Source organism: Centropristis striata, chromosome 13 (assembly GCF_030273125.1).
Source record: "Centropristis striata isolate RG_2023a ecotype Rhode Island chromosome 13, C.striata_1.0, whole genome shotgun sequence".
In the NCBI taxonomy this organism is placed as follows: domain Eukaryota; kingdom Metazoa; phylum Chordata; class Actinopteri; order Perciformes; family Serranidae; genus Centropristis; species Centropristis striata.
Genome location: NC_081529.1, coordinates 10,920,698 through 10,947,177, shown reverse-complemented (window position 1 = coordinate 10,947,177; position 26,480 = coordinate 10,920,698). Strand labels below are relative to the sequence as shown.

At 37.6% G+C, this 26,480-nt stretch overlaps 3 protein-coding genes and 1 long non-coding RNA gene across 7 annotated transcripts; 2 read left to right on the top strand and 2 right to left on the bottom strand.

Moving 5' to 3' along the window:
* Positions 1-280: 280 nt before the first annotated feature.
* LOC131984163 (GTPase IMAP family member 9-like) lies at positions 281-3,634 on the bottom strand. The gene is made up of 2 exons (XM_059349056.1): positions 3,560-3,634; positions 281-1,742 (listed from the first exon to the last, which is right to left on the bottom strand). Exons 1-2 carry the CDS (start codon positions 3,573-3,575, stop codon positions 649-651), a joined length of 1,110 nt encoding a protein of 369 aa, XP_059205039.1. The 5' UTR covers positions 3,576-3,634; the 3' UTR covers positions 281-648.
* On the top strand, positions 2,760-7,165 carry LOC131984166 (uncharacterized). The gene is made up of 3 exons (XR_009395528.1): positions 2,760-2,839; positions 6,163-6,234; positions 6,566-7,165. It is a non-coding gene; the product is annotated as an uncharacterized LOC131984166 (long non-coding RNA).
* A 137-nt stretch (positions 7,166-7,302) lies between these two features.
* si:ch211-237i5.4 (leucine-rich repeat-containing protein 70) lies at positions 7,303-14,170 on the bottom strand. The gene is made up of 5 exons (XM_059349057.1): positions 13,804-14,170; positions 11,344-11,483; positions 10,356-10,524; positions 10,111-10,273; positions 7,303-7,794 (listed from the first exon to the last, which is right to left on the bottom strand). Exons 1-5 carry the CDS (start codon positions 14,107-14,109, stop codon positions 7,502-7,504), a joined length of 1,071 nt encoding a protein of 356 aa, XP_059205040.1. The 5' UTR covers positions 14,110-14,170; the 3' UTR covers positions 7,303-7,501.
* A 3,693-nt stretch (positions 14,171-17,863) lies between these two features.
* pex12 (peroxisomal biogenesis factor 12) lies at positions 17,864-25,651 on the top strand. Of its 4 annotated transcripts, none has more exons than XM_059347054.1 (4): positions 17,864-18,073; positions 18,935-19,059; positions 20,204-20,739; positions 22,723-25,651. In XM_059347054.1, exons 2-4 carry the CDS (start codon positions 18,937-18,939, stop codon positions 23,159-23,161), a joined length of 1,098 nt encoding a protein of 365 aa, XP_059203037.1. In that variant the 5' UTR covers positions 17,864-18,073; positions 18,935-18,936; the 3' UTR covers positions 23,162-25,651. The 4 variants fall into 4 exon arrangements, with proteins under 4 accessions (XP_059203037.1, XP_059203036.1, XP_059203040.1 ...); XM_059347053.1 differs by having other exon boundaries at positions 18,932-19,059; positions 22,723-25,650; XM_059347057.1 differs by having other exon boundaries at positions 17,877-17,980; positions 18,932-19,059.
* Positions 25,652-26,480: the final 829 nt, after the last annotated feature.

The following is a 26,480-nucleotide window of genomic DNA, read 5'->3' as shown; positions in this document are numbered from 1 at the left end:
CAACCACAAACTATGGAGACCTTGGGAATTTAGAGGATGGATGTTTTTTTCTGTAGTGTACTGACAAAAAAGGGGATTGATGTTTCTTGCAGAAATCTCCAAATGTCAAAGGTTTTTGATATGAAAACACAGCATTTTTGTGGTATTTTGGAGGGATTTTTGACCATTTCTTATAAATTCTCAATTGACCAAAACTATAAATGTGCCCACAATCTGTGTAACAAATAGTATCAATCCCAAAATTGATAAAACTAAAGAGTAAGTGGAGGTATGGCAGCAAGGCAGCTTTATTTATATAACATATTTCATACACAGGACAACTTAATGTACTTTACATCAATCAGAATGTAAAACATACAATTAAAAACCCTCAAAATAACAGTTTACAGACATCTGCAACTGTCTGCAGGGGGAAATCACATGCAGCCCGCCTGAGAATACCAATAAATGAACCAGTTGTGTAAGAGTATTTTAAAAGTGTTCATATTAATTATACATTTTATATTGTGACATGCTTACACACTAAATATTTCCTGGGGATATATTATAAAAATCATGCAGAAATACCACTAGATGAGAATATGACTGTGGTAGAAATATTATATATAACTATATTTGTGTGGGGACTTCTGGGAGTCCTTCAACCCCTCATCTTTTGAAAAGGGATCCAATCGCCTTTCCCAATTGTCTAACTCCTTCAACTATCAATTTACCAGCTACTACCACGGGAAACAGTGGGTTAAAGTCCTCTGCTTCCTCTCGGGCCTGATTTTCATGCCTATTCCTCACTTTTTCTCTTTCCTCATTAAGTTCTTTGTCATGCTGTTCCTTTATTTTATTCATCATGTTTGTCATCTCCCTCTCTTTGTCCTCTCTCTCCCTCTTTCTGTCAGCTTCTCTCTGCTCCTTCTCCCTCCTTCTCTCCTCATTCATCTCCTCCTTCTCCTTCTTCCTCTCCTCCTCATTCTCTTTCCTCTCCCTCTCTCTCTCAGCCTGGATTTGTTCGTTCATTTTCTTCATCTGTTTATCATATTTTTCCTGTAGTTTCCTCTCCACTTCTTCTCTTTCTTTGCGTATTTGCTCTTCTTTCTCCTTCAGGATGCGTTGTTTCTCCTCTTCGATTGCCCTCTCGGCTTCTTGGAACATCTCGTTGGTGTAGTGGCTTCCTCCGTTCCTCTGGGCCACATTTCTGATCTTTTGGAACAGCTCAGTGACCTGAGAGCGATCTTTCAGCTTGTTATTGAAGACGTGGTACTGGCCATTACATCTGGCCACGAGGTCTTGCAGGTCTGAGCACTCCATCAAGAAGTCTTCAATAGTTGTATCTTCAAGAAGGTCACCATGAGTGAAGAGAACCATGCTGTATCTGTCTGCAGCCTGGCCAAAGATTTCTTGAATCCTTTGCACTGTCTGCTTTTCCTCTTCTGTGTATCTGCCAAGCCTGATGACCACCAGGAACACATGGGGTCCAGGAGCAGCGTAAGAGATGCACTGGCAGAGATCTTTAGTTGTTTTATCCATGCCAAACCTGGTGTCAAACAGACCAGGGGTGTCGATAACAGCAACCCGTTGCCCATTCACCTCAGCTTTGCCTTTGGAACAGTCTACAGTCATAGACTTTCCACTGAACTTTGATTCAAAGCACTGTCGTCCCAGAATGGTGTTTCCAGTGGCACTCTTCCCAATTCCAGTCTTCCCCACCAGCACTATCCTCATCTCATTGTTGTTTTTAATGCCGCAGCCTGTGAAGAAGAATGAATAACACAAAATCAGTAAAGTAAAAGTACTAATACCACACTGTGAAATTACTCCAATACAAGTAAAAGTACTGCTTTCAAAACTTACTGAAGTAAAAGTACAAAAGTATCAGCATCAAAATGTACTTAAAGTATAAAAGAAAAAGTTTTCATCATGCAGAATGGACCCATTCAGATTGTTTTATATACATTAGACCACTCTTTTTCTTCAATTTATTGTTCATTTTAATGCCCTGTACAACTAAAGGTACATTTGTTTGGACAAATTTATGAGATCGTTTTTTTGTGATCAATATGAGTTTAATTTAATCTTGACATTTTCCATGGTTTTCTTGATAATAGCCAAAATGATTACCAAGAAAAACATGGAAAATGTCTAGATATCAGCTCTTAAATTAAACTCTTATGAGCTATTTTTGTTGTTATAATTATATTTATCCAAACAAATGTACCTTTAGTTGTACCGGGCATTACAATGAACAAGAAATTTAAGAAAAAGGGTGGTCTAATAATTTTTTGCCATGACTGTATTCCAGGTAGATTGCTTGTTGTGATGCATTTATGTAAGCAGTATTTTAATTGTGTAAAGATAGGGCTCATTTTAACTGCTTAATATACTACTTGTGTGGTTTAATTAAAAAATAAAAAATAAAAAGTTAAATCTTGACCTTAAAAGGAACTAAAGCTCAGAGTAAAAGGTACAATATTTGCCTCAAAATGTAGTGGAGTAGAAATATAAAGTTACATAAAATAGAAATACTCAAGTAAAGTGAAAGTATCCCAAAATTGTACATAAATACAGTACTTGAGTATGGTTTCCGTTTACTGTGCAGTTTACCATTTACAGGAAAAGGCAGCAAGTATTGAAAACTACCCCCTCTTTCAGCTAAAAGTGGTACTGCATGATGGAAACCAGTCCACCTATCCAGACATTATATACAGTCTGCGATCCAGACCAATAGGGGAATCCTGCCATGCGGGAGAGCTGCAGTGTCAGGCTGCTCATTATTTTGCGACATCGCCACGTAGTTTGAAGGATAAACAAGTGCATTTCTCCAGAAAATATGGCTTACATTCAAACGGTGAGTTAAGGTGTATTTAGGTGTATTTTTGAACGCTAAAAAACAATTATAGTGACTTAAATTGCACAGTAAAATGAACGTTAGACATGAGAAAGAAGACCATTTTGTTCAAGAATAACCTTCACTTTTAACACAAAAGAGACCGTTATTTATTTATTTTAAACAAAGATTATTACTTTTACTTTAAACTTACTTTAAATGCTTTTGTTTGTTTTTTTTCTTTTTGAGTGGACGGAGTCATAATGGTCCCGATATATTAAGTTACTTTTGTTATCTTATTTTGAAGGGCACACGTCCGGAAGTATGTTGAGACACTGTATACGGCGAGCGGAATAATTGCAGGATTCCCTGACTCATCCAGACTAACACATTTGTAAAAATGTTTCTTTAACAAGGATATTTTTTCATAACAGAACAAGGTTAATAATATGACTATTTGTGTCTGTGGCATCCCTCAATACACGACAAAAGGTTCAGCTTCATTTAAAAGCACATCCTCTGAAACGTATTAATGCAATGAAGATGCATTATTGACTGAAACATGCCCCAAATGTTCAACATTCTATTAGTGACCGAGAAATCATAAAAAAATGGAAAATAAGTAGTCTTTAATTTGAAAAACAAAATAATGTATTTACAGTTCTGTACGAGCTACAGAAGTACATAAGATAAAATTAGTTTTGTCAGCCTTTAAATCATGAAGACAGTTTCAGGACTTACCAAAGTTGCTGTCCATGTTTGTGTGAAAGAGTACAGAGTGGATACTGAAGCTGACTTCTCACTGTGTCTCCTGCAGCTCACTTACAATGGTCCTATATATGTGCCTCACCACACCCATAAATAGCTGCACAAGTGAAAGTGAAATTAAAGCTTTTAATGGTTTCGGTTTCAGAGGGAATGTTTTTTTGCTGTTGTTTTTTCAAAGATGGTGTATTCCGTATTTAGTTTAATCCAGCAGCTTCTCTTTTAAATAAAGTGAAAAATAGACATGTTATCTGAATAATGCCTCACCATAATAACCATATGAAAACCAGTTATAATAAATGAATCCATAATAATAGAATTACTATTAGTCACATACTGTTTATAATAGCATCACATATTAAGTTTGTTATTAAAGTTTTAAGGAATAGTTTATAAATACTGAAAATCCATTAGTCTCTAATGACTGCATGTACTGTGTAGGAAGAAGTCTTAATATGAAGATATTATCATATAACTGTAGTTATTTTGTGTCTGCACCCAGGGTGCTTTAAAATATATTTTTTAAATGCATACATAACCTGTGGTTGGAAATCAGGAGAAACAACTACATAATGCTGTATACTGCTGTACTTCTCTAACTGTTTGTCTGACTACTGCTTTGTTTCAGGAAAGTCCCTGAGTGTACGCAGTGCCTCAAACCATTCTCTCCCCCAACCCCTCACCATTTACAAGAAATGGCAGCACTTCCAAACTGTAACAGTTCTGCATCACCAAGCTCCTCCTCCCCTGGCACCATGCAGTACCACTTTCAGCTGACAGAGGGGGAAGTTTTAAAGACCAGCTGCCTTTTCCTGTAAATGGTGAACTGCACAGTAAACAGAGACCATACTCAAGTACTGTATTGTACTGTAGGATTCTTTATGTACAATTTCCAGATACTTGCACTTTACTTGAGTATTTCTATTTTATGTAACTTTATACTTCTACTCCACTACATTTTGAGGCAAATATTGTACTTTTTACGCCCAGCTTTAGTTACTGTTAAGGTCAAGATTTAACATAACAAACAGAATACATTGAAAATGATTATGCTTTTTTTTTTTTTAAATTGTATTAATCCACACAAGTAGTATATTAAGTCCTTAAAATTAGCCCTATCTTTACAAAATCAAAATGCTGCTTATGCATCACTACAAATAATCTAATTATATACCTGGAATACAGTCATGGCAAAAATTATTAGACCACCCTTTTTCTTCAATTTCTTGTTCATTTTAATGCGTGGTACAACTAAAGGTACATTTGTTTGGACACATATATTGATAAATAAAAAAACAGAAAATTAAATAAAAACACCATACTTAAGTATGGTACTTATGTATGTTTTGAGGTACTTGCACTTTACTTGAGTATTTCTATTTTATGTAACTTTTTATTTCTACTCCACTACATTTTGAGGCAAATATTGTACTTTTTAGCTACCAGCTTTAGTTACTTTTCAGATAGATTTAAAATGATTTTTTTTTTTTTTTAATCAAACCACATAACAGTATATTAAGTAAAATGAGCCCTATCCTTACAAAATTAAAATGCCGCTTACATAAATGCATCACAAGTAATCTAATTATATATCTGGAATATATAAAACAATCTGAGTGGGGACATTCTGCAAGATGAGAACTTTTTCTTTAGTACATTTTGATGCTGATACTTTGTACTTTTACTGCAGTAAGTCTTGAATGCAGGACTTTATTTTGTGCTGGAGTAATTCCATGGTGCTGTATTAGTACTGTTACTGAACTAAGGGATCTGAATGCTTCTTCCATCACTGCTAATGAGACATAGTTGAGCACGGGAATGGCCATCGTACACTTCAGTTATATTGTCAAAGGCCCTTATACAGGTTCCAGCTATTACATGATGTACACTACTGTATGTGGGATCCACTGTTGACCTGCAATGTGTCATTCTCTATTTCTACACATTAAATACACACTGCAAAAAAGCCAACTTGTATTTTTTGGCCTAAAACAGTGATTTAAGTTGGTAAAACTTGGAAATATAAGTTATTGACATTTAGGGCAATAATGTAAGTTCGCACAACAAAGGAAGCCAGTTGTATGCTCAAAAACAAGTTTGTGAGTTGTTGTTACTTATATCTTTAAGTTGGGGTTCAAAACAAGGGACAATAGTTCTGCTAACTCTTATTTCTTTGTTGTGAAATGCGGGAAAGCGGTGAAATTCTGTCATTAGCGAAAGCTAGCGGCTAACTGATGCTAGCGGCTAACTGATGCTAGCGGCGCTGCTTGTTACAGCTACAAGAGTAGCCATTAGCGTATCAATGCTAACTCAAAATTGTGGTCGCAACATTAGCTGACATTTCATAGCGGCGTTACAATCGTGCCAATTCAGCACATTGCAGAAGTTAGCAGAAGTATGGATTAAAAGTTATTATAATGTAAAATTATAAGTTAGTACAATTTACAGTTGAGTTGACAAAAATCTGAATTCAGAGTTGAGCAAACTCAAAAACAACACTTAAAATATTTAGTTTAATTGTCCAACTTCAAATTTTATCGAAGTTTGTTGCCTTGAACTTTTCTTTTTTTGCAGTGCAGAAGATGAAATGTGTCCATGTGGAGGATGGATAAATGATGAAGTTGGACCGAGTAACAAAAGTAAAATAGCAAGTAAGAACACAAAACCTTTGCTGCTATTTGTATTTACTTCGTCAATAAGTGATGTGTAATCCATTGCCCAACTCTGGTCTCAATAGTACTTTGATGATTTTTGTTGGTTTTCTCTGATTGTTTCTTTCATTTGTCAAAAACATTTTTTAATAATGTGACAATGAAAGCACATAGCAAGGACAGCAGAAGGGCAGTCTGCTGTTTGGCAGGTCTTTGCTTCTTTAATTTCCCCAACACACATTTATCGGATGCATTCCAGTTCAGCAGTAACTCTCTGGACATCTGGCCTGTAACCTCAATACGATTGTTTCTGTTTTTCTCTTCAATCCAGCAGTAATCCTCCGTGGTGTCCAGAGACATATGGTCCTCATTGAATATATTTGGACATTTGACAATCGCTCAAGAAGACTTATAATAAAATTTCAAAGGTGTGTCATCATCATATGTAAAGCTTTGTTATTGGCCGAATAGTTTCTAGTTTCAAAAATAAAACTGTATTGCTGAAATTGCTTTCAAATCGCTGTACTGTAGGACTGTACAAAAATTATTTGAAGGGGAAGATAATATTTATTATTTATTTATTAAATAATTTTAAATTAAAATCAAAATATTTTTCATTAAAATATCTTTTTTTGGAAGAGCAGGGTAAGCTTGTTTCATTTTGCTAAATAAATCCAGTTTGTTAATCGCACTGATGGATGGTATTGTATAACCAATTACTGCTATTAGATTATGAGAAGCCATTTAATAATAATAATGTTTGTCATTTATTAACATTGTATGAGTCTTCATAGGAATGGCTAAAGTTATTTATGAATAAATATATTAAAGCTCCTTTTGGTAGGATTTGAACATTCCTCTCTTTGGCTACAATTCCAAGTGGTGGTAGAAAAAAGAAAACGTAGACTACAATAGTTTTTCATGAATTTATCAAATTTTCTCCAAAAACAAGAAACTTTAACTCTACACATAGGGTCTTAAAGGAATTCAAATTGTACTGTAAATTGAAAACATGAGCAAAAACTCAAACCACACTTCCAAGTGTCCTTCCAGCCTTCAAGACTTACAGTCCGATCTGTCAGCTGTTTGAATGTCAGAGGAAAAGGGAAGATTGTCCATTCAAGTACTGGCAGCCATCTTTGATGCTGCATGCCTCCTTGTCAATAGACGAACCCAGAGTTAAGCCTCTGAACTCACAGGGTCTGCGTTTTGTTAGGTATGATTGTTCTCTGGCTGTTTGTTATGTGGGCTCTCAGGATGTACGGCTCTAAGTTTGATTCTGTGACTCAGTGTCCCAGTTCTTCCCACGGTTTTTCTTCCTGTTCCTCTCCGCCATCACCAAAGCCGCCAGCACGGTGACCAGCACGGTGATGGTGATGACGAGTACTGTGGCGGTCTCGGCAACGCAGAGCTGGCTGTCCACCCAGGCCAGCGATGCCCCGGCCAGCTGCGGCGGATCCTGGCACGTCACGTTGCGGTAGTCGTCGACGTGGAGATGGCGAACGTGCAAGATCTTACTGAAGACACGATGCAGATCGCAGTCACAGTTCCAGGGGTTGCCTGGTAGACCAATAAGAACGGTATTTGTTAAACTGAATTGTTTGAAGTTTTCAAATTATACGTGTTAACTTAACTGTTCAATTTTCTATGACATTCAGACTTACCTTATTATAATAAAAGAGGATACCTTATTATTTTTTTTCTACGTTCAATAAAACATTAAATACTACGATGGAGTATTAGGGCCATATTTAGAAAAAAAAGAATAACTACGAGATTAAAGTCATAAATATTTAATTAATTACGACAATAAAGTCAAAAATATTTAATTAATTATGAGAATAAAGTCGTAAATATTTCATTAATTATGAGAATAAAGTTGAAAATATTTAATTAATTACAAGAATTAAGCCAAAAATATTAATAAATTAAAGGAGGAGAGTTAAAATGAGGACTCTGGAGCATTTCGTAGAAATGTACTTTAAGATAGGTTTCACAAGCAAGGAGATACTAAATCTTTTGGCACATCAGCATCACATTATCATAAGTAGCCTATAAGCACTTTCAAAAGAATATGCAAGAAATTTCATCTTTTCTGCAGAAGGAACCAGACGAACTTGGAGGAAATCGCTGCTTTTGCTGAAGGGGAAATGGCTGGAAGTGGTCGACTGCAGAGCTATCGGTGGATGCATCAGCGGGCCATCCAGAGAAACAATCCGACTGATAATTAAGATTTTGGATCCAGAAGTAGAACAGCCTACCAATAATGTATGACTTTATTCTCGTAATTATTTGAATATTTTCAACTTTGTTCTCTTAACTAATCAAATATTTACGACTTTATTCTCCTAATTAATTAAATATTTACAACTTCAATCTTGTAATTATTATTATTTTTTTCTAAATGTGGCCCTAATGCTCCGTCGTAAAAATACCCTATAGCTATATGGAGAGAAACAGTATATTGTCAGTAATGGCAGCCAGGTCTTCACTGGGGATAGATAGACAGAGGGTGGGATTCTGGGCTTTTATACAGATAAGAATGAATATCTGCTACCCGCCCATCAGCAGGAGCAATACACATGAGACCAGATGGCATTAGGTATGATAGTGTGCTTAATCATGCACATCCAGTTCATGGCCTCTCCTTTATCAGTTGATAACTGCTGTTTGCACATAACACGAAATAATATGCAATCAGCCTGCAGCCATACTACATCTTACTATATAAAAATGTCCTGCCACATGTCTAGATCGTCATTTTAAATGATTGATTGGTGTCTCGTCAGGCTTTGACTACACTGCAAAAGAGCCAACTTGTATTTTTTGGCCTAAAACAGTGATTTAAGTTGGTAAAACTTGGAAATATAAATTATTGACATTTAGGGCAATAATGTAAGTTCGCACAACAAAGGAAGCCAGTTGTCTGCTCAAAAACAAGTTTGTGAGTTGTTGTTACTTATATCTTTAAGTTGGGGTTCACAACAAGGGACAATAGTTCTGCTAACTCTTATTTCTTTGTTGTGAAATGCGGGAAAGCGGTGAAATTCATTAGCTAAAGCTAGCGGCTAACTGTTGCTAGCGGCTAACTGATGCTAGCGGCGCTGCTTGTTACAGCTACAAGAGTATCCATTAGCATATCAATGCTAACTCAAATTTGTTGTCTCAACATTAGCTGACATTCATAGCGGCGTTACAATTGTGCCAATTCAGCACATTGCAGAAGTTAGCAGAAGTATGGATTGAAAGTTATTACAATGTAAAATTATGAGTTAGTACAATTTACAGTTGAGTTGACAAAAATCTGAATTCAGAGTTGAGCAAACTCAAAAACAAAACTAAAATATTTAGTTTAATTGTCCAACTTAAAATTTTATCGAAGTTTGTTGCCTTGAAATTTTGAGTTCACCCAACTTTTCTTTTTTTGCAGTGTAGGACTTTTTTTTAGTTTTAACAAGGCAAGCAATGGATCTTGTTTTAACATTATACAATATTTAATGATATAACCAGATAAAGCGATTACTTTTTTATTTAATTTTATTTCACAATTGGGCACTGGCCCAGCACCACCTCCAGTGGAAAAACCCTATTTGTGTAACAGGTTAAAGCTATGCAGGACAGTCTGGAATGGGGCCTAAATTTGGAGCGTTATTAAGCCCTCATCCAGTTAACATATCATGACATGGTGCCAATTGGTTGGCTGGTCTTCTAGTTTCATTTTTCTTTGTCATGGTGGCAGCAACTTCCATAATTTTTTTATATATCATCATATTTTTCTACTATGTCAACTTCCTATGCATTCATCTTGTCAGCAACAGTGGTGTCTGTTCATTAGATAACAAACAAAGGATCGACAGTAAGATAGATTTTGTAAACCTGAAAGCTGGATGTGTGTCGCTGTTGTATGAAGGCTGATGAAGGTCTTGAACTTGAGATGTTGCAGGTTGTTTCCCTCCAGAGAGAGGACAGCCAGGCTGTAGAGAGGGGCCAGAGCATCATTCTCTATCTGAGAGATGTTGTTGTTACTGAGCTGGAGCACCTAGACAGACAGACAGAAAGGTAATCAGACAGGCATACTGGCAACTTGCATCAGTACAGAGTCATTTCAGTCATTTATGCACCTCTAGCCCAGGCAGCATATCCATGCTCCCCTGCTGTATCACAGTCAGCTTGTTGTTATGCAGGTAGAGCTGTCTAAGCCTGGAGAGGCCCCTGAACACGCCGGAGCCCACCACAGCTAGCTGGTTATAACTGAGGTCGAGCTTCTCCATGTTGTCCAGATACTCCAAGCTGACAGAAGGAGGGAAAGACAATTCCAGGGTGAGACACTGAGAAAAAGCTCAAAACACATGTGCTGAATAAAGCTGTCTGAAGCTTGAACTAAGAGATTTGTGTGGTCACTGACAAGCCCTTTTGTTAGAATCCATTTGTTAGAATGGACAGAGGATCTGACTGTCATAGAAGGGACACAAATCGGGGAATGCTGTTTATTATTTATACTAGATTTATTTTATACATAAAATACAACTCAAGATTTTTAACTAGAGGTGTACAGAGACATGATTATCTGTGTCTGTATCATTCAGCCAACAAACATATCTGTCTCTGTGTCTCTGTCTCTATCTCTGTCTGTATCGGTATTTGGATATAATACCAGAAGGGGGCATGGTTTAGTTTTGTGCCTTCAAAGCATCAAATTGATTAATAACGGAAAATAATAATAAAATTTTTTTTTTAAAAAGTATTATTTTTCATTTTCAGTAATCAAGACAATATTTTTGGTGTTTGGAACATCATTGTTTCTCTGTTTTTGACTTGACTTGACTTTTTATACTGCTGCTACCTTTGTCTGTCTATTGTTGAGTGCTAGAGAAGTGGTGTTCGGTTGGTTTTTAGAGCTTTTGTTGAAGACTAAAACTATGCTATGGATGAGGTGAGAGTGAAGCAAAACAGTGAAGTTGCAAGCCTGAGAACCAGAACAATAAAAATACATGGGCGACTCCTATGACAATACACAAAGTGCACAGCAATTTAACCTGTGTTATTATCAAGATAGGAATCCTGATAGGAATATGAAGTATGGTGGTTTAGACAGACAAGTACTGGTACCCAGATATATGTTGTAAGTTGTTGTGCTCCAGTCGCAGCTCTCTGAGAGCAGAAAGACTGGTTGAGAAGTCGACAGGTAGAGATGTTAACTGGTTCCCACTGAGATCCAGCTTCTCCATGAAGGACAAAGAGAAAAATGCCTGCAGGGATAAGGAAAAACAGGAAAGAGAGGAGCAAATACATAACTATCGGCCCTTTTCTTTTTTTTTTTACAGACACAAATATACTCGTTCCATCCTCCCTGTCCTCCCTTTTGCATTACTTCCCTTTATCTTCAACCGCTTTCAGTTTTCAGTTTAACTGCTTTCAGTGTTTTCAGTTCAACAGCTTTCAGTGTTTTCAGTTCAACTGCTTTCATTATTTTCACTTCAACAGCTTTCAGTGTTTTCACTTCAACTGCTTTCATTATTTTCACTTCAACTGCTTTCATTTCCTTCAGTTCAACTGGCATTTTAACTGCTTCCAAAATGTACACTGACTCTTCACCAGACTTTCGCTTTTCAACTGAAAGTTATTACGAGTACTTTCCTCTCTTACACTGCTACTGCCATATAAACTGACACTTCAACTGCTTTCAGTGCACAGAATTTCCAGAACATTTCCACTTCAGTCATCTCTTTTTTTTTTTTATTGAAATACCATTTCAAGAAAATCCTTTCATTGCTTTTAACTTGAACTAGTTCAACTGCTTTCATTTATTTCTCTGATTTGGATGAAAGCAGGGCAACACCGTACCATAGAGGGTTAATGAATTTCACCGCTTTCCCGCATTTCACAACAAAGAAATAAGAGTTAGCAGAACTATTGTCCCTTGTTGTGAACCCCAACTTAAAGATATAAGTAACAACAACTCATAAACTTGTTTTTGAGCAGACAACTGGCTTCCTTTGTTGTGCGAACTTACATTATTGCCCTAAATGTCAATAATTTATATTTCCAAGTTCTACCAACTTAAATCACTGTTTTAGGCCAAAAAATACAAGTTGGCTCTTTTGCAGTGTAGTCAAAGCCTGACGAGACACCAATCAATCATTTAAAATGACGATCTAGACATGTGGCAGGACATTTTTATATAGTAAGATGTAGTATGGCTGCAGGCTGATTGCATATTATTTCGTGTTATGTGCAAACAGCAGTTATCAACTGATAAGAATGAATATCTGCTACCCGCCCATCAGCAGGAGCAATACACATGAGACCAGATGGCATTAGGTATGATAGTGTGCTTAATCATGCACATCCAGTTCATGGCCTCTCCTTTATCTGTATAAAAGCCCAGAATCCCACCCTCTGTCTATCTATCCCCAGTGAAGACCTGGCTGCCATTACTGACAATATACTGTTTCTCTCCATATAGCTATAGGGTATTTTTACGACGGAGCATTAGGGCCACATTTAGAAAAAAATAATAATAATTACAAGATTGAAGTTGTAAATATTTAATTAATTAGGAGAATAAAGTCGTAAATATTTGATTAGTTAAGAGAACAAAGTTGAAAATATTCAAATAATTACGAGAATAAAGTCATACATTATTGGTAGGCTGTTCTACTTCTGGATCCAAAATCTTTTATTTCATTTATTTCAACTGCTTTTTGCTTTGGATTTGGATTTGAATGAGAGTTCCACCGCTTTTAGTGATATGATTCCACTTCAGCTTACATTTTCAGTGTGTCATATTCCAGTCTTAAAATGGCATGTCAACCAAAGTTTCAAAGTTTGTTAAATAATTTCATGTTTCATTTTGGAAGATATCTTATGAACGGTGTATGCGGATATGTTGTCCACTGACATATATGCATGCCATTGGCAGTGGTGAAAGAAGTATTCATATCTCTTACTTCAGTAAAAGTACTAATACCACACTGTGAAATTACTCCACTACAAGTAAAAGTCCTGCATTCAAAACTTGCTGAATTAAAAGTAGAAAAGTATCAGCATCAAAATGTACTTAAAGTATCAAAAGTAAAAAGTACTCTTTATGCAGAACGGACCCACTCAGATTGTTTTATGTATTCTAAATATATTATTACATTATTATATTCATTGCTGCATTGATGTAAGCAGCGTTTTACTGCTGTCAAGTAAGAAGTGCAATATTTGCCCTTAAGATGTAGTGAAGTAGAAGTATAAAGTTACAAATTTGGAAATAATCAAGGAGCCTCAAGTAGTACCTCAAAATTGTCGTACAGTACTTGAGTAAATGTACTTAGTTAGATTCCCCCACTGGTCATTGGTTGCAGTGCCTGCATTAACTGAGAGCACATTTATATTAATGTCAACACTTTAGATGAAAGTTCAGCCTCATTTAATTTTGTTTTTCAGCTGCCTTGGGTGATTACACTACCACTTCAATCCCTTTCAGTGTTTCAATTGACACATTAAAGACTTAACCTTTTGGCCTTAACATACCTTTGAAAGTTTCAAATGCACTTTTTAAAGTTCCGCCTTCCTTCTTACCTGTGGTTGAATGTCTTGTATCTGGCTGTTGGACAGCACCAGCACCCGCAGGGACCACAGTCCAGTGAAGACTCGGGTGCCAATCTCACTCAGATTGTTTCCTCCCAGCTCCAGCAGCCATGTGCCATGCGGCAGGCCTCTGGGAACATGCTCAAACCCACGGCCGCGGCAGTCCACTAGGTCAGCGTGCTCGTAACAAATGCATTGGTGTGGGCACAACCGTGAGCAATCGATGGAAGGAAAAAGGAATGGCGGGGAATAAAAGGCATGAAGGAGGAAGAGAAGGGCAAGGAAAGGGAGACACATATTTCCCCCCGCTGACAAGAGGAAGGAGGGCAGATTAGTAAGAGGAGTGAGTGTAGAAAGCTGAATAAAGCTTGGTAGTTTAATTCTGCCGTCCACTTTGCCAAGCCTTACAGTCAGCCTGGAAATAAAGCAAACACAGCACAGAGTTTTTAGATCACATTCACATGTAGGGTTTTTTTGACCGGGAGCCGAAGCCTGGCCAGTACTCGTGTGATTTGCAGTTAGTTCAACTTGCCACAAGCTCTGAGAGCCACGTTATTGCATCACTGCTAACGTCTGTATAAGTCTCGGCAAGTATAATTATAACGTCAGACATGTCTCCACAAAGCATCTGTGCTGTCCATCTTGATCACTCGCCGAATACATTAACACTGAACGTAAGATGTTAATGTTGGGCTAGTGTTAGCCCGCTAGCCTGTATTAATCACATTGCAGTTAAACATATCAAATAAATTAATGATACATGTTTTAGTTGGGCACTCTCAACGGCACCGAGTTGGTCTTTGCTCTTGCTAGCCCGCTAACGCTAGCATGATATGATCGGCCGCTAATGTTATGCTAACCTAGCGCTAACCTGTATCAATCCCATAGCAGTTAAACAAATCAAATAAATGAATGATACACATTTTTGTTGGTCTCTTTCACCCCCAACCCCGTATCGGTTTGCGGGTCATGACCAGCAAAGAGTTGGTGCCGCTGTGGAACCAGTTCCAGGCCGGGAGCCGGCTCTTTGGTGGTGGAAAACCAAAGAACCGTTTACAATTGGGCACTGGCCGGGATCCGCCTCCGCTGGAAAAACCCTAATGGTGGAGACAGTAACTGAAACAACTGGTGAAAATTCTCAACTTTTGGAAAGGAGATACTTATTTACTTCCTCTTTGTTTATTCCAATATGATTTAAGCATATGTTAAAACTTTAGTGGGACCGCTGAAATATTGACAAAATCTTTGGCATCTAAACCAGTTACCAAGCTTCTTGAAACATTCTTTTCACTGCAAGAAGACAGTATACTTTCTACAACAACAATTTTCATCCTTACATAATTGTCAAATTTAAAATGTTTTGCATTATTGTTAAAGTCCTTTCAACACAGGTCTCTCATCCGATTTATTTTCCCCTTCTCGTACAAATGTAATTACATAATCACAGTCATTAAAAGCAGAGCAGCAGAAAGGATTAAATTCAGCGAGCCTGTCTGAAACACACAAACACCGCAATAGAATAAAAACAATTCCAATTATTCTCTTATTCACTGGAAAATAGCCACACAATAGCCTGTTTGTTATTGTCCTTTAAACATGTTCACTATCAATGCTGATAAATATTTTAATAATGTATTGTCAAGAAATATTACTTTCATAAATTTTTCCTGGTTGATAATACATTTTCACACTCAAACCAAAACATTTTTTATTAGATTTTTACAAGGAAAATATCTGACTACAATTAAACTAATCATCACCGCACAAAAATAGATCAACAAAAAGTAAAATCAACATCCAAATGAGGCAGATATTAACTTTAATATCAAAGCCTCCCTCTTATCATGCCTGACTCACCTCCTCTGCTGAAAGACAACCCAGACATCTCTACACTGGGTCATCAACTTCTATATGTCCTCATTCTTCGCTGAATGTCAGGGAGATGATGGACAGAGAGAGAAACAAAGACAGAGTGATGATGCTGATGGAGACTCTCAGTGCATTCAGCTGTGTCAGTAATCCTCTAATCCTGTCCAATCACTAAATGTCTCCTCTCATCCACTAAACTCTGGCAGCTTGTCTGATGATTTCATCATGTCTCTGACTCTGTCCCTGTCCCCCCTCCCTCTCGTTTCCTGTTAATACCACTAGTGAGCCTTGGCATCCGATCCATCCTCCGTCTGTTTCACTGACTTTAAAATTATATAAAGACTATTATGTCTTGACAGATGGATGACAGAGAAATAAACAAAACCACAGCTGATTTGCCCACAAAAATTCACATGTGAGCATCAATGCTGGTCTCATACGAGCTTGGATTTAAAACGACAGACAGTGGACACTTCATCTGGTCCCGGACCTCCGTCCTTGAAGACACCAGTTTTACTGTGTATCAGTTATTTTTCCGCAAACAAGAGAATACATCATGAAAATACAGTTTCTACTGACAAAGAGTCTAGGTGCAGGGCTGTTGTTTCAGCAAGTCCTATACTGTGCTATTGGAAACTTTTTTTTTTTTTTTTTTTTTTACAGACAAAGCACTTACTCATATTTACAATGTAATGTTTATATGTATTATGCAACTAGCAGCCTATTGTCATATCTATTTTGTCCTTTATTTCAGCACCATGGACAGAGATATAAATACCTATTTATTCTAAAGACAACATTTTGCAGCCTTTAACAACAGATTATACGTTGAGCCTTACAAATGACAACCAGAAAAGAGACAAAACTCACCAAAATGACCAACAATAAATAAAAAGTCTATGGACACCTTTGGTGCATAAAGCAATATTAAGATAAGAGATAAGATAAGACAGAACTTTATTAATCCTGAAGGAAATTCTGGTTGCAGATTGCTCCAAGTTACAAAAACAATTACAAAAACAACCACAATGTAGGATAATATAAGAAAAACAATGAACAAAATAGGTAACAATAACAATATATAATATAAATATGACTACAAGTATAACAATATAAAAATTAAAAATAAAGTGTCAGAGGAGTAGAGTGGGTAGAGTGCAGATGACATGGCATGTATATCTGTAACAAATACACATATATTGCACATAATAATGACCATAGTATATGTAGTGTTGAAAAATGTATTGCACATGATGTTAATATTTTTCAGTCCGATATGTTGGCTTTCCTCTCTGCTGAAAGGAGAGGAGTTTGATGGCCACAGGTAGAAAAGATGTCCTGTGGCGTTCTGTGGTCATTTTTGGTAGCTACAAAAATTAAACCAGCAAAGGAGAGATTGCACAACTTCTGTATATCAGGTAGTGTGCACATGTAATTTGCTAGGTAACACAGTGGTTGTTGACAAAAAAGTAATTTTGAATAGGTTTTTTCTGTGCTAACCTGACCTAGATAGATAGATGGATGGATAGATAAATGGATGCAAATCAAATGTGGCAAATAATTACAATTATAATGGAAAAATAAATAAATTATTGAAAAATATAAAAACTGATCATTGGCCCATAAAAATTATATTATATTATATACATTAATTGTTCTTTTATTACCTTTGTATTTTATTTTTATGTTTTAATACATTTGCACTACTGCAGAAATTTGCACTGATTTTCTATTTTTTTCTATTTGCACTGATATTCTAGTATGCTTATTATGTATATATTGTATATACCTATATCATTTTCTTATTTGGTGTATTTTTTTATTATCTTTCATTTTACATGTAAATTCCATTTACCCTATTTTTTATTAATATTATACTTTAAAAAAAAGTATTATTCCTCTATATGCTGCTGTAACACAAAAAAATCCCCCTCGTAGATTAATACAATATATATATATATATATATGTATTTGTCTATTCTTCAGCTCTTCCATTGTGGTACCATATATATTTTAAAATTCCAAAATTAGGTTTGGAGTCCGTCCATGTTTTCTCAAGGATGTGAAGTTTTCGCCCAAATAAAAATATTTCCAACATCCTGCAAGAGCGAGCGTAACTACGTACCTCTACGTCATGACGTCTCCGAAAACGTCTGAGTGCGGAAGTGGTTACTGTTGTGAGAAGTGGGCATGGATGTAGGTAGTGGGTTGAATTAAATTGAACTATGGCGAGTGGTTAATAACAGAAGAAACGTGGCAAACGACCAGTCTCTCTGATGTTGCTCTGCTGTTCGGACAAGTACGTGTTTTTAAAAGACCGTGTAATGTTGAAGAAGGAAACAACCGCTACGCAGTGCTAACTTCCAGCTACGCTAACAGCTAGCAGAGGAAGGTAAAGTTATGTCAAGTTTACTCAGAATAAATCTGTCGTTTGATTTAACTGTGATTAGCTAAGTACTTCTGTGTACACTCTAGCTACACTTTGTAACCTTATATTGACATGCTTAGTCTGTACATTGACAGGTAACGTTGTCTTAAAGACATTATAAACAAGAAACTCCCATTAAGAATAGCCCAAACCTTTCTGGATAAAGGAAGTTATATTTTTAAAAACTTAAAAAATGCTGTACTTTATGTCCCCTGCGCCGTTAAAAGCTTGAGTTGAACTTTAACCCCTATGCAGAGGTCATTGCAACACACACACACACACACACACTCTTCCATAAATGTGTCAAAACAATAAAGGAATAATAAGTGATACCTGTGCATTCCTGTTTTTAATATGAAGATGATAGACATAAATTACCTGGTCAGTTTGTGTCATGTAAACCAAAATTACAACTTCTGTATCTGATACAGTGACTTCTATTTTGTGAGAGAGAGAGAGAGAGAGAGTGTGTGTGTGTGTGTGTGTGTGTGTGTGTGTGTGTGTGTGTGTGTGTGTGTGTGTGTGTGTGTGTGTGTGTGTTTCATACACAACAAGTAGTAGCTTGGATTGTCAAAATGTAAACAATGTAAAATGTTTTAATTCGGAAGGGGAAGATATATTCTTTTACCGAGATGGTTGGATAAAATAGTGGTCATTGAATGGTTCAGTGTGGGTCTTTGGGGCTTATGGAATACAATCAGAATTACAACCATGGGAAGGAATTTTGTCTTTGAGGAAACTCCATGCTTAGATTTGTGTCTTCCATAAAGGACACAAAACTGGGTATTTCATTATTATTGTCCTTGTGTTGTGGTTGTGCAGCAGTCATGGCAGAGGTCGGAGCCCATCTGACTTCCACCACTGGGAATGAGCTGCCATCAATCTTTGAGCTCCTGGCACAGGAGTCTCTTATGGAGGCGGTCAAACCGGCACTGAGACATGCTATCAAGGTAAGGGAGGACTTCCAGAGTCTGTGGACTGTTAATGGTAAAAAAAAACAGATGCATGACTTCATAGTTTGTCTTTAAAATGATGCATTTATCATATTCAACACGTTGTTTGTAAATTTAAAGCCGGTACTGTAAATTAAAAAAGAACAGTTTCAGGATGGCATTTATTTGATTTTTATTGGACTGTATTTTACTCTGTAACCATAGACTGTGTGAAATATGGACATAGTCTCAGTGACGTCACCTATAGATTTCTGAAGAGGCAAAATGAAGCTCAATCGTGCTGAATCATATCAATATCAGGTCTTTTATCCCTACCACTGTCAGACTCTACAACACCTGCACCACTGGATCATGTTGATGAGGTGGTGCAGGTGTCATCTAATTTTTAATTTTACACTTTTTTTCACAGCAAAGCATGCAGCTGTAAGGGGAATTACTTAATACTTAAACTTAATAATGCATAACTTGAATAGAAATGAAATGGGTTAGTTATATAAAATGAATCGCCCTCACAGTTGTCCTGAAGGGGGAAACTAACAATAGAAAGAAAACTTTTTTTGTTGTTTATTGTGTTTTCACATCAAGTAAACATTTATACAGTCAGCCCTGTAATTTTTAGTTTAAATAAAGTTATTTAACCAACCATATTCGTACTCAACTGACAAGAATACACAGATATTGGCTTAATAAAACTGAATACCCCCCCATCCATCCTAATACAATCACTGTCTGACCAAAAATCTCAGTATGTCAATTAAGTACAAGTGAATTATCAAGGATAAAGGGTGACTAAAACTATTTTTGTTGTGTAAACATGATGGGTTTTTTTTGCTGTAAAGTGGGACCTCAAGTGGTCGGTCGAGGTATTGCAGTTTTCTGCACTTCACTTCTCAGCCAAATGGGTTGCTGCTTTTGAAGAACATATGCTTGTGATTTGTTAGAGCAGATGGAGAAATTCTGAGCTTCTATTAAAGCACTGGATCTCTCCACAAGTACAAATACTGTTGAGTTGTTGTCACATGAAGATGGCCTTAAATAATACTGAGATCATATTGTGATTAATCCTTCAATCCTTAAATTAGCTTCTACAAATAAACTTCCATGTTGGTTCTAACTATCCCACTGTTGGTGACCTTCTCAGGTTTTGGCAGAGTCCAACCCGTCCCGTTTTGGCTTCCTGTGGAGGCGCTTTGATGAGCTATACCTGCTGCTGGACCTCCTTCTCCAGAACCACTTCCTGTCTCACTGCAGTGCCTCTTTCTCTGAGAACTTTTACGGCCTGAAGAGAGTTCCAGGAGGACGAGGACTTCCCGTTCGCCTGGGCCTGTACCGAAAGTCACACTGGCGCTCTCTTCTTCTTCTGTGCTTGGTGCCGTACCTGCGGGCCAAGCTGGAGGCGACGCTGGCCAAGCAGAGGGACGAGGAGGACTTCTCCATCCGGCTGGCACAGAGCAGGAGCCAGAGGCTGTACCGGGCGGCCGTGGCAGCTTACCCGTACGTCAGCTCAGCTTGGCAGGCCTGGGTCTTCTGCCAGCAACTGCTCTTTGTCTTTGGAGTCGCAAAGACCCATAACCCACTGCTCTGGCTGGCCAGGGTCAGACTGGCACGACTTACCGTTCAAGATATCAGAGAAATGGAGCTGATGAGCAGCAAAACTGACAACCCAGCTGGCGGGAGGTACATATCTCAGTTTCAACACAATCTAAATGTGTGTTTTATTTGTGATATATTAAGCTTATAGCAATCTTTTTTTGCCCTTCTGTGAGGCTGACAGGCTGTTTCGTGTTTTCTTACAGTTTTGTGTCCTCTAATACAGCGGTTGTCAACCTTTTTGAGTCATGACCCCCAATTTAACATGCATGTTGTCCACGACCCCCGCTCACTTGAAATTGGCCCAAAAAAAGAAACAAAATGACCAAAAAAGACACAAATTCACCAGAAAAGAAACAAAATGACCAAAAAAGAAACAAAATGACCTAAAAAGACACAAAATTACCAAAATAAGACACAAAATGACAAAAAAGACACAAAATGACAAAAAAGACACAAAATTACCCCAAAAAAGACACAAAATTACCAAAAAATACACAAAATTACCAAAAAAAAAACATTAAATGACCAAAAAGACTAAAACACATTAACATATGAACACTTTAACACAGTGGAGACAGAGCTGACTTCCAAAATGATTTGGCGACCCCCAGAAATCATCTCGCGACCCCAACTGGGGTCCCGACCCCAAGGTTGAGAATAGCTGCTCTAATACGACTGCTGACACAGCTAAACTTGTTACTTTTGTCAGTCGATATCTCACAGCAGAAGTTCTTAGATTTGCTCTTTGGTAAAAATTTGGGGAATGAACAGGCAGCCCTATATGGCATTTTGTGGGGCATTGATTTTGGTAATGATCAAATCTAACAAACCCACACCTCATGAACAGGTGTCATACAGCAGGTGAAAACAAGCAATTTATGACGGTGCAATTAGAGCAGGGTAGGGCAATTAATTTTCCCAATGGGCCACATGAGAAGGTTGCAAAGGGCCGGACTAATACTCTGAACTAAATTCTGCTCAACATTAATTTCATCGCTTTATAAAATGCAGGAAATTATCTGGTTTTGAGTTGCTGCTGGTAAGAATACATGTTATGATAAGACTATGTTAATGTGGAGTAACTCAAATATAGTGGTAAAATAGTAAAAACTCATTATCTCACCTGCCATTTATTTTATTTGTTTTTATTATTTTAACTCAGTGTTTTTTGTGGAACGCATTTCTGTGCATACGCCTTCCAAATAAAAGCACTGCGGTTGTATTGATTTCTAATTTCTGGGTAACCTCACGGTTGGAGGTTGGAGTTGATTTTTGAAGCCGTGGAGTGAGTCTGAATTCAGGTACGTGTTGGGAGGGAGTTCCACAGAATCTAGCACACATTAATAGAGGTGTGAATCCACAGAGGCCCCATCATACGATTTTTATCCCGATACTTGAGTCATGATATTATTGCGATTTTAAGCATTTTGCGATATGGTGAGTCAACTGCATTTTGTTTCCACAAAATTAAATTTAATCAAGAATTGTTTTGTCAATAAGGAAAAATTCTCAGTCTATTCATCTCTCTTCAGTCTTTTCATTTCTTCACAATGAGAGTCAAAGCCACAGACTGACCAACAAAGTATTCAGTCAAACTCAACTTAACTGTTGTCAAACATGTATGGACGACAACAACTTCAGCAATTTATCAAACTTTCCTCAACTTTAAGCTTCACTGCTCTGTGTAGCTGGACACGGCTCTGTCCATGAAATAACGTTGCGAAACCCTAAAACCCTTGTAAATTTGCAGCGTTATTTTGTCAACTTCCCGACACATTGTGCCTATAGATTCCTTTGATCTTCTAGTTTCATATGATACCAGTATCTCCAGTATATTCATAAAAGTGTGCATAAAAGAACGGTGAAAATACTGACGGCCGCCAGAACGCTAAATATCGATACTTGGTGGCCATGAATCAATATAATATTGCCACGCAAAATATCATGATACTATGCTGTATCGATTTTTTCCCCCACCTCTAACATTTGGTGTGTCTTGCTTGCTAGGTAGTTTGTTTACACTTTCAAATTCCTCCACCAACAATACACTGTTCTTTTGCTTTGCAGCCTGCTGCAGAGAGCGTGGTGTCTGATGTCACAAGCAGCGCGTGGCGTGGCCATGTCCCTCTCCACCTCCCTCTCAGTGGGCGTATTCTTCCTGCAGTTCCTGGAGTGGTGGTACTCTTCAGAGAACCAGAGCACCGTGAAAACCCTCACCTCCCAGCCCGCTCCTCCGCCCCCCCTCCACCTGCAGCAGGAGCAGAATGGACGGGACTCTCCATCCATCTCAGCCAATCGCAGCAAAGACACCGTAGCTGGCTCTGACAACAGACACTGTCCACTGTGCCGGAGGACGCGCACAAACGCCACGGTGCTGTCCACCTCCGGCTTCGTCTTCTGCTACCGCTGCATCTACACGTACGTGAAAGCCAACCGCCGATGTCCGGTCACGGGCTACCCCAGCGAGCCACAACACCTCATCAAGATCTATTCACCAGAGAACTAGAACACATTCAAGTCTACAGGTGCATCTCAATAAATTAGAATACCATAGAAAAATGTATTTATGTCAGTAATTCAGTTCAAAAAGTGTGAATAACACATTATATAGATCCATTATTATGGATATGGATACTTTAATATGTAAATGTTGGCCTCTGAAAAGTATGTCCATCTATATGACTCAATACTTGGTTGGGGCTGTTTGACTTGAACTACTGGAAATGGACTTTTCCATGATGATCTAATTTATTGAGATGCACTTGTACTTTCTGTCTACAGAATCTTCCAGAAATAAAGGAAGCGGCCTTATTTTTGTTTACGAGTTGCAGGGTTATTAAAATGGGTTCTCAAATGTACATAGTGTTTGATTAGAGATACCAGCTGATTAATATGATTTTCCTGCAGTAAATGAAAAATTGTCTCTGATCAGTAACTGTAAGTGATTGGATGGCTTGAATTTTTTCCCTCTCTATGTGACAGTAACTTGATGCTGATTGTTTTTATAAGCTGATTCCATATGAGTATATTTAATTTTGACTACTTCAAATCAAAGAGAAATACATTTCAAACAATTCAGTTGTCTTCTCAATTAATCGTAACTGTCCATTAAATGTCTATAGTACAGACATAGAGTACAAGTGAAATGTCTTTGGCCAGCACTTGAAAACCCAAAGAACAGAAAACCTTTAAATTAGTGATGGGACGTACTGTGCTGAGGCTTCGGAGCGTGTGTCGAGAAATCCAGGAAGTTTTTTATGCTTGTGTCGAGGCTTGATTTTTAAGGGCAGGTGACGTCATTGATTCAGGGAGTGGTTAGAGTGTTTGAGTGACTTATGAACATAGATAAAATGCAATGGGTCCCCGCAAAATTGAGTCAAAGCACAGTGGCAAAATTATTGTTTTTTTTAATAAAAAAGGAATAAAGTCATCATCAGCCCAGTATTCATAAGCACAATCACTGTCTAATCTTTGGAAAACACTGCAACAGTTTTAACATAAACATCTCATGTCCTATTGGATTTATGAAAAGAAAAATTTAACTTTTGGTGAACCAATCGGATGGAAAGCTTCAAGGCTTCATGGGGCTTCATCTGGCCATCACTATTTTAAATATTATAAAAAAAATTTAGGGGGGTCACAGCCACAGGGAACCAGTGCAGGCAAAGTGGCACAAACTGGCTAATTCTTATCTCAGTTAATCAAATTCAGCAGCCAATACAAAAGATTCAGTCTGTGGCCTGTAAGACACAATTTAAGTTACGCTTCTAGTTAAGCCCCTCTCTTTGAGTGAGCAGGCAGACCACTCTCACCAGTCTTTCGGATCAGTGGGTGACAGCTCTACCAACTGAGCAACAGCCGCTCAAAGGGGTCATGTTTGGACACATTTTTTTGCTCTTTTTAGACTTTTTTAAAATTTGACCATTTTTGACAAAAATCTACATGACTTTCTCATTTTTGGACATCACACAATATGGTGTTTTTCCTGTAATTTCTGGCCATATTATGCTCTAACATGTATCAAAAGACTATAGTTGGGCCATGTCTAGCATTTTTAAGGCATTTTCAAAATTTGACCATTTTTTTACAAAAATCAACAAGCTATAGTATGACTTCTTTTGAGAGGGTAATTTTTGGACATCCCATAATATGGTGTTTTCCTACTATTTTTGGACAAACTTTACTACCACATGTATCAATCATATTGAGCATTTTTTGACATTTTAAAATTGGACATTTTGGACAAAAATCAACATACTATAATATGACTTTTGAGTGGAAGTAGGCTGCCATGGTCAGGGATTGAACCAACAACCTTCCAATCAGTGGGGGCCGCTCTACCAACTCATCCACAGCTGCCTGACATACCATATGATTTTTTTTTGTTGAGGGGGTCATGTTTGGACATCCCATATATGGTGTTTTTTCGCTCTTTTTGGACAAACTACACTACTGCGTGTATCAACAGACTATAATTGGTCCATTTTAAGAATTTTTAGGCATTTAAAAATGTGACGATTTTTGACAAAAAAACAACATGCTATAGTATTACTTTCTTTTGAGAGGGTCACAGGGTGTTTTTCTGTAATTTCTGGCCATTATTATGCTCTAACATGTATCAGCAGACTATAATTGACCCATTTCTGGCCTTTTTAGGCATTTTGAAATTTGACCTATTCTGACAACTATGACCTACTATAGGATGACTTCTTTTTGAGTGGGCGTAGGTTGCCATGGCTCATTATCGATGAACAAAGTCCGTGAGCTGCCTTGGTCAGGGATCTAACCACAGCAGTGGTGGTGCTACACAGGGGCCTACAGGGGCCACTGCCTCTGTGAAGAAGCCCTTGGCCCCTGCTGTGGCCCCTGTCTCAAACTGATAATAAAATGATCAATTTATAACAATGAATGACGGAACAATTCTTGCCTATTTTTTTTCCCCAAACAATATTTCATTGTACACAAGGAAACCAGAATGTGTACATTGTATAATATTTCAATTGTGCAATAAAAGCTTGTGTGTATATATTAAAAAAAAAGATAATTCTCACTGTACTGCACTTTGTGCACAAAAACGAGAAATGTCATTGTTGTACAAAAATAATTGTTATTGTTGGTAAGTCTCATTGTTTCAATCAATTAATTTGTATCTTCAAACTATACTTGAATGAGATTTTTAAATAAGCTAAAAAAAAAGATTTTGAATGCTTAAATATCATATTTACCGTTTTTTAATGTGCCCCTCTGATTAACACTGGCCCCTCCTTGGCCCCCACAGTTAAATTGGTCTAGAACCGCAACTGCTCACCACATGTCACTGCTTCAGCCACCATATTGCATTGGTGCTGCATAATGGCTTTCGACATAAAGAAGAGGGTATGGAAAACAGATGCAGTCTGTCCGAAGGGACTTGAGGTGATGAAGGCAGATTTTGTTCCCTTCAGGCCCCGTTTACACGAGGACGCTTGCGGGTAAAAACGACAAAATATTTTATCGGAAGTGCCTTTTCTTTAGACGGTGACAGTGTTTTTGGGGCTTAAAAACGCAAAAATCGGAAACCACCCTCCAAAGTGGAAAAGTTGAATATGCTTCACAGTAGCGTGTCCGTCTACACTGACAAGACGCAAAACTCTGCTCAGATCTGCTCACGTCACGTACGCGTTTACCTCACATACATGCTCCAGTACAGGGAAATAAACAAACATGTGGGATTATTTCCATGCGTCGGTCCTTCAAGCTGCTCTGGCAGCTCTAATAAACTTATAGGAGTCTTTCCACCAAATGTACAGGATATGTACAGGTAGTATTAGTTAGGATCTGTAATT

Coding starts and splice junctions, on each gene's coding strand:
- si:ch211-237i5.4 (XM_059349057.1), bottom strand. CDS start 14,109: ATGTGTCTCCCTTTCCTTGCCCTTCTCTTCCTCCTTCATGCCTTTTAT. Junction 10,525..11,343: donor AACTTACAACATATATCTGG/GTACCAGTACTT, acceptor TCCTTCTGTCAG/CTTGGAGTATCTGGACAACA. Junction 7,795..10,110: donor GACACACATCCAGCTTTCAG/GTTTACAAAATC, acceptor TTGGTCTACCAG/GCAACCCCTGGAACTGTGAC.
- pex12 (XM_059347054.1), top strand. CDS start 18,937: ATGGCAGAGGTCGGAGCCCATCTGACTTCCACCACTGGGAATGAGCTG. Junction 19,060..20,203: donor CACTGAGACATGCTATCAAG/GTAAGGGAGGAC, acceptor TGACCTTCTCAG/GTTTTGGCAGAGTCCAACCC. Junction 20,740..22,722: donor GACAACCCAGCTGGCGGGAG/GTACATATCTCA, acceptor TTTGCTTTGCAG/CCTGCTGCAGAGAGCGTGGT.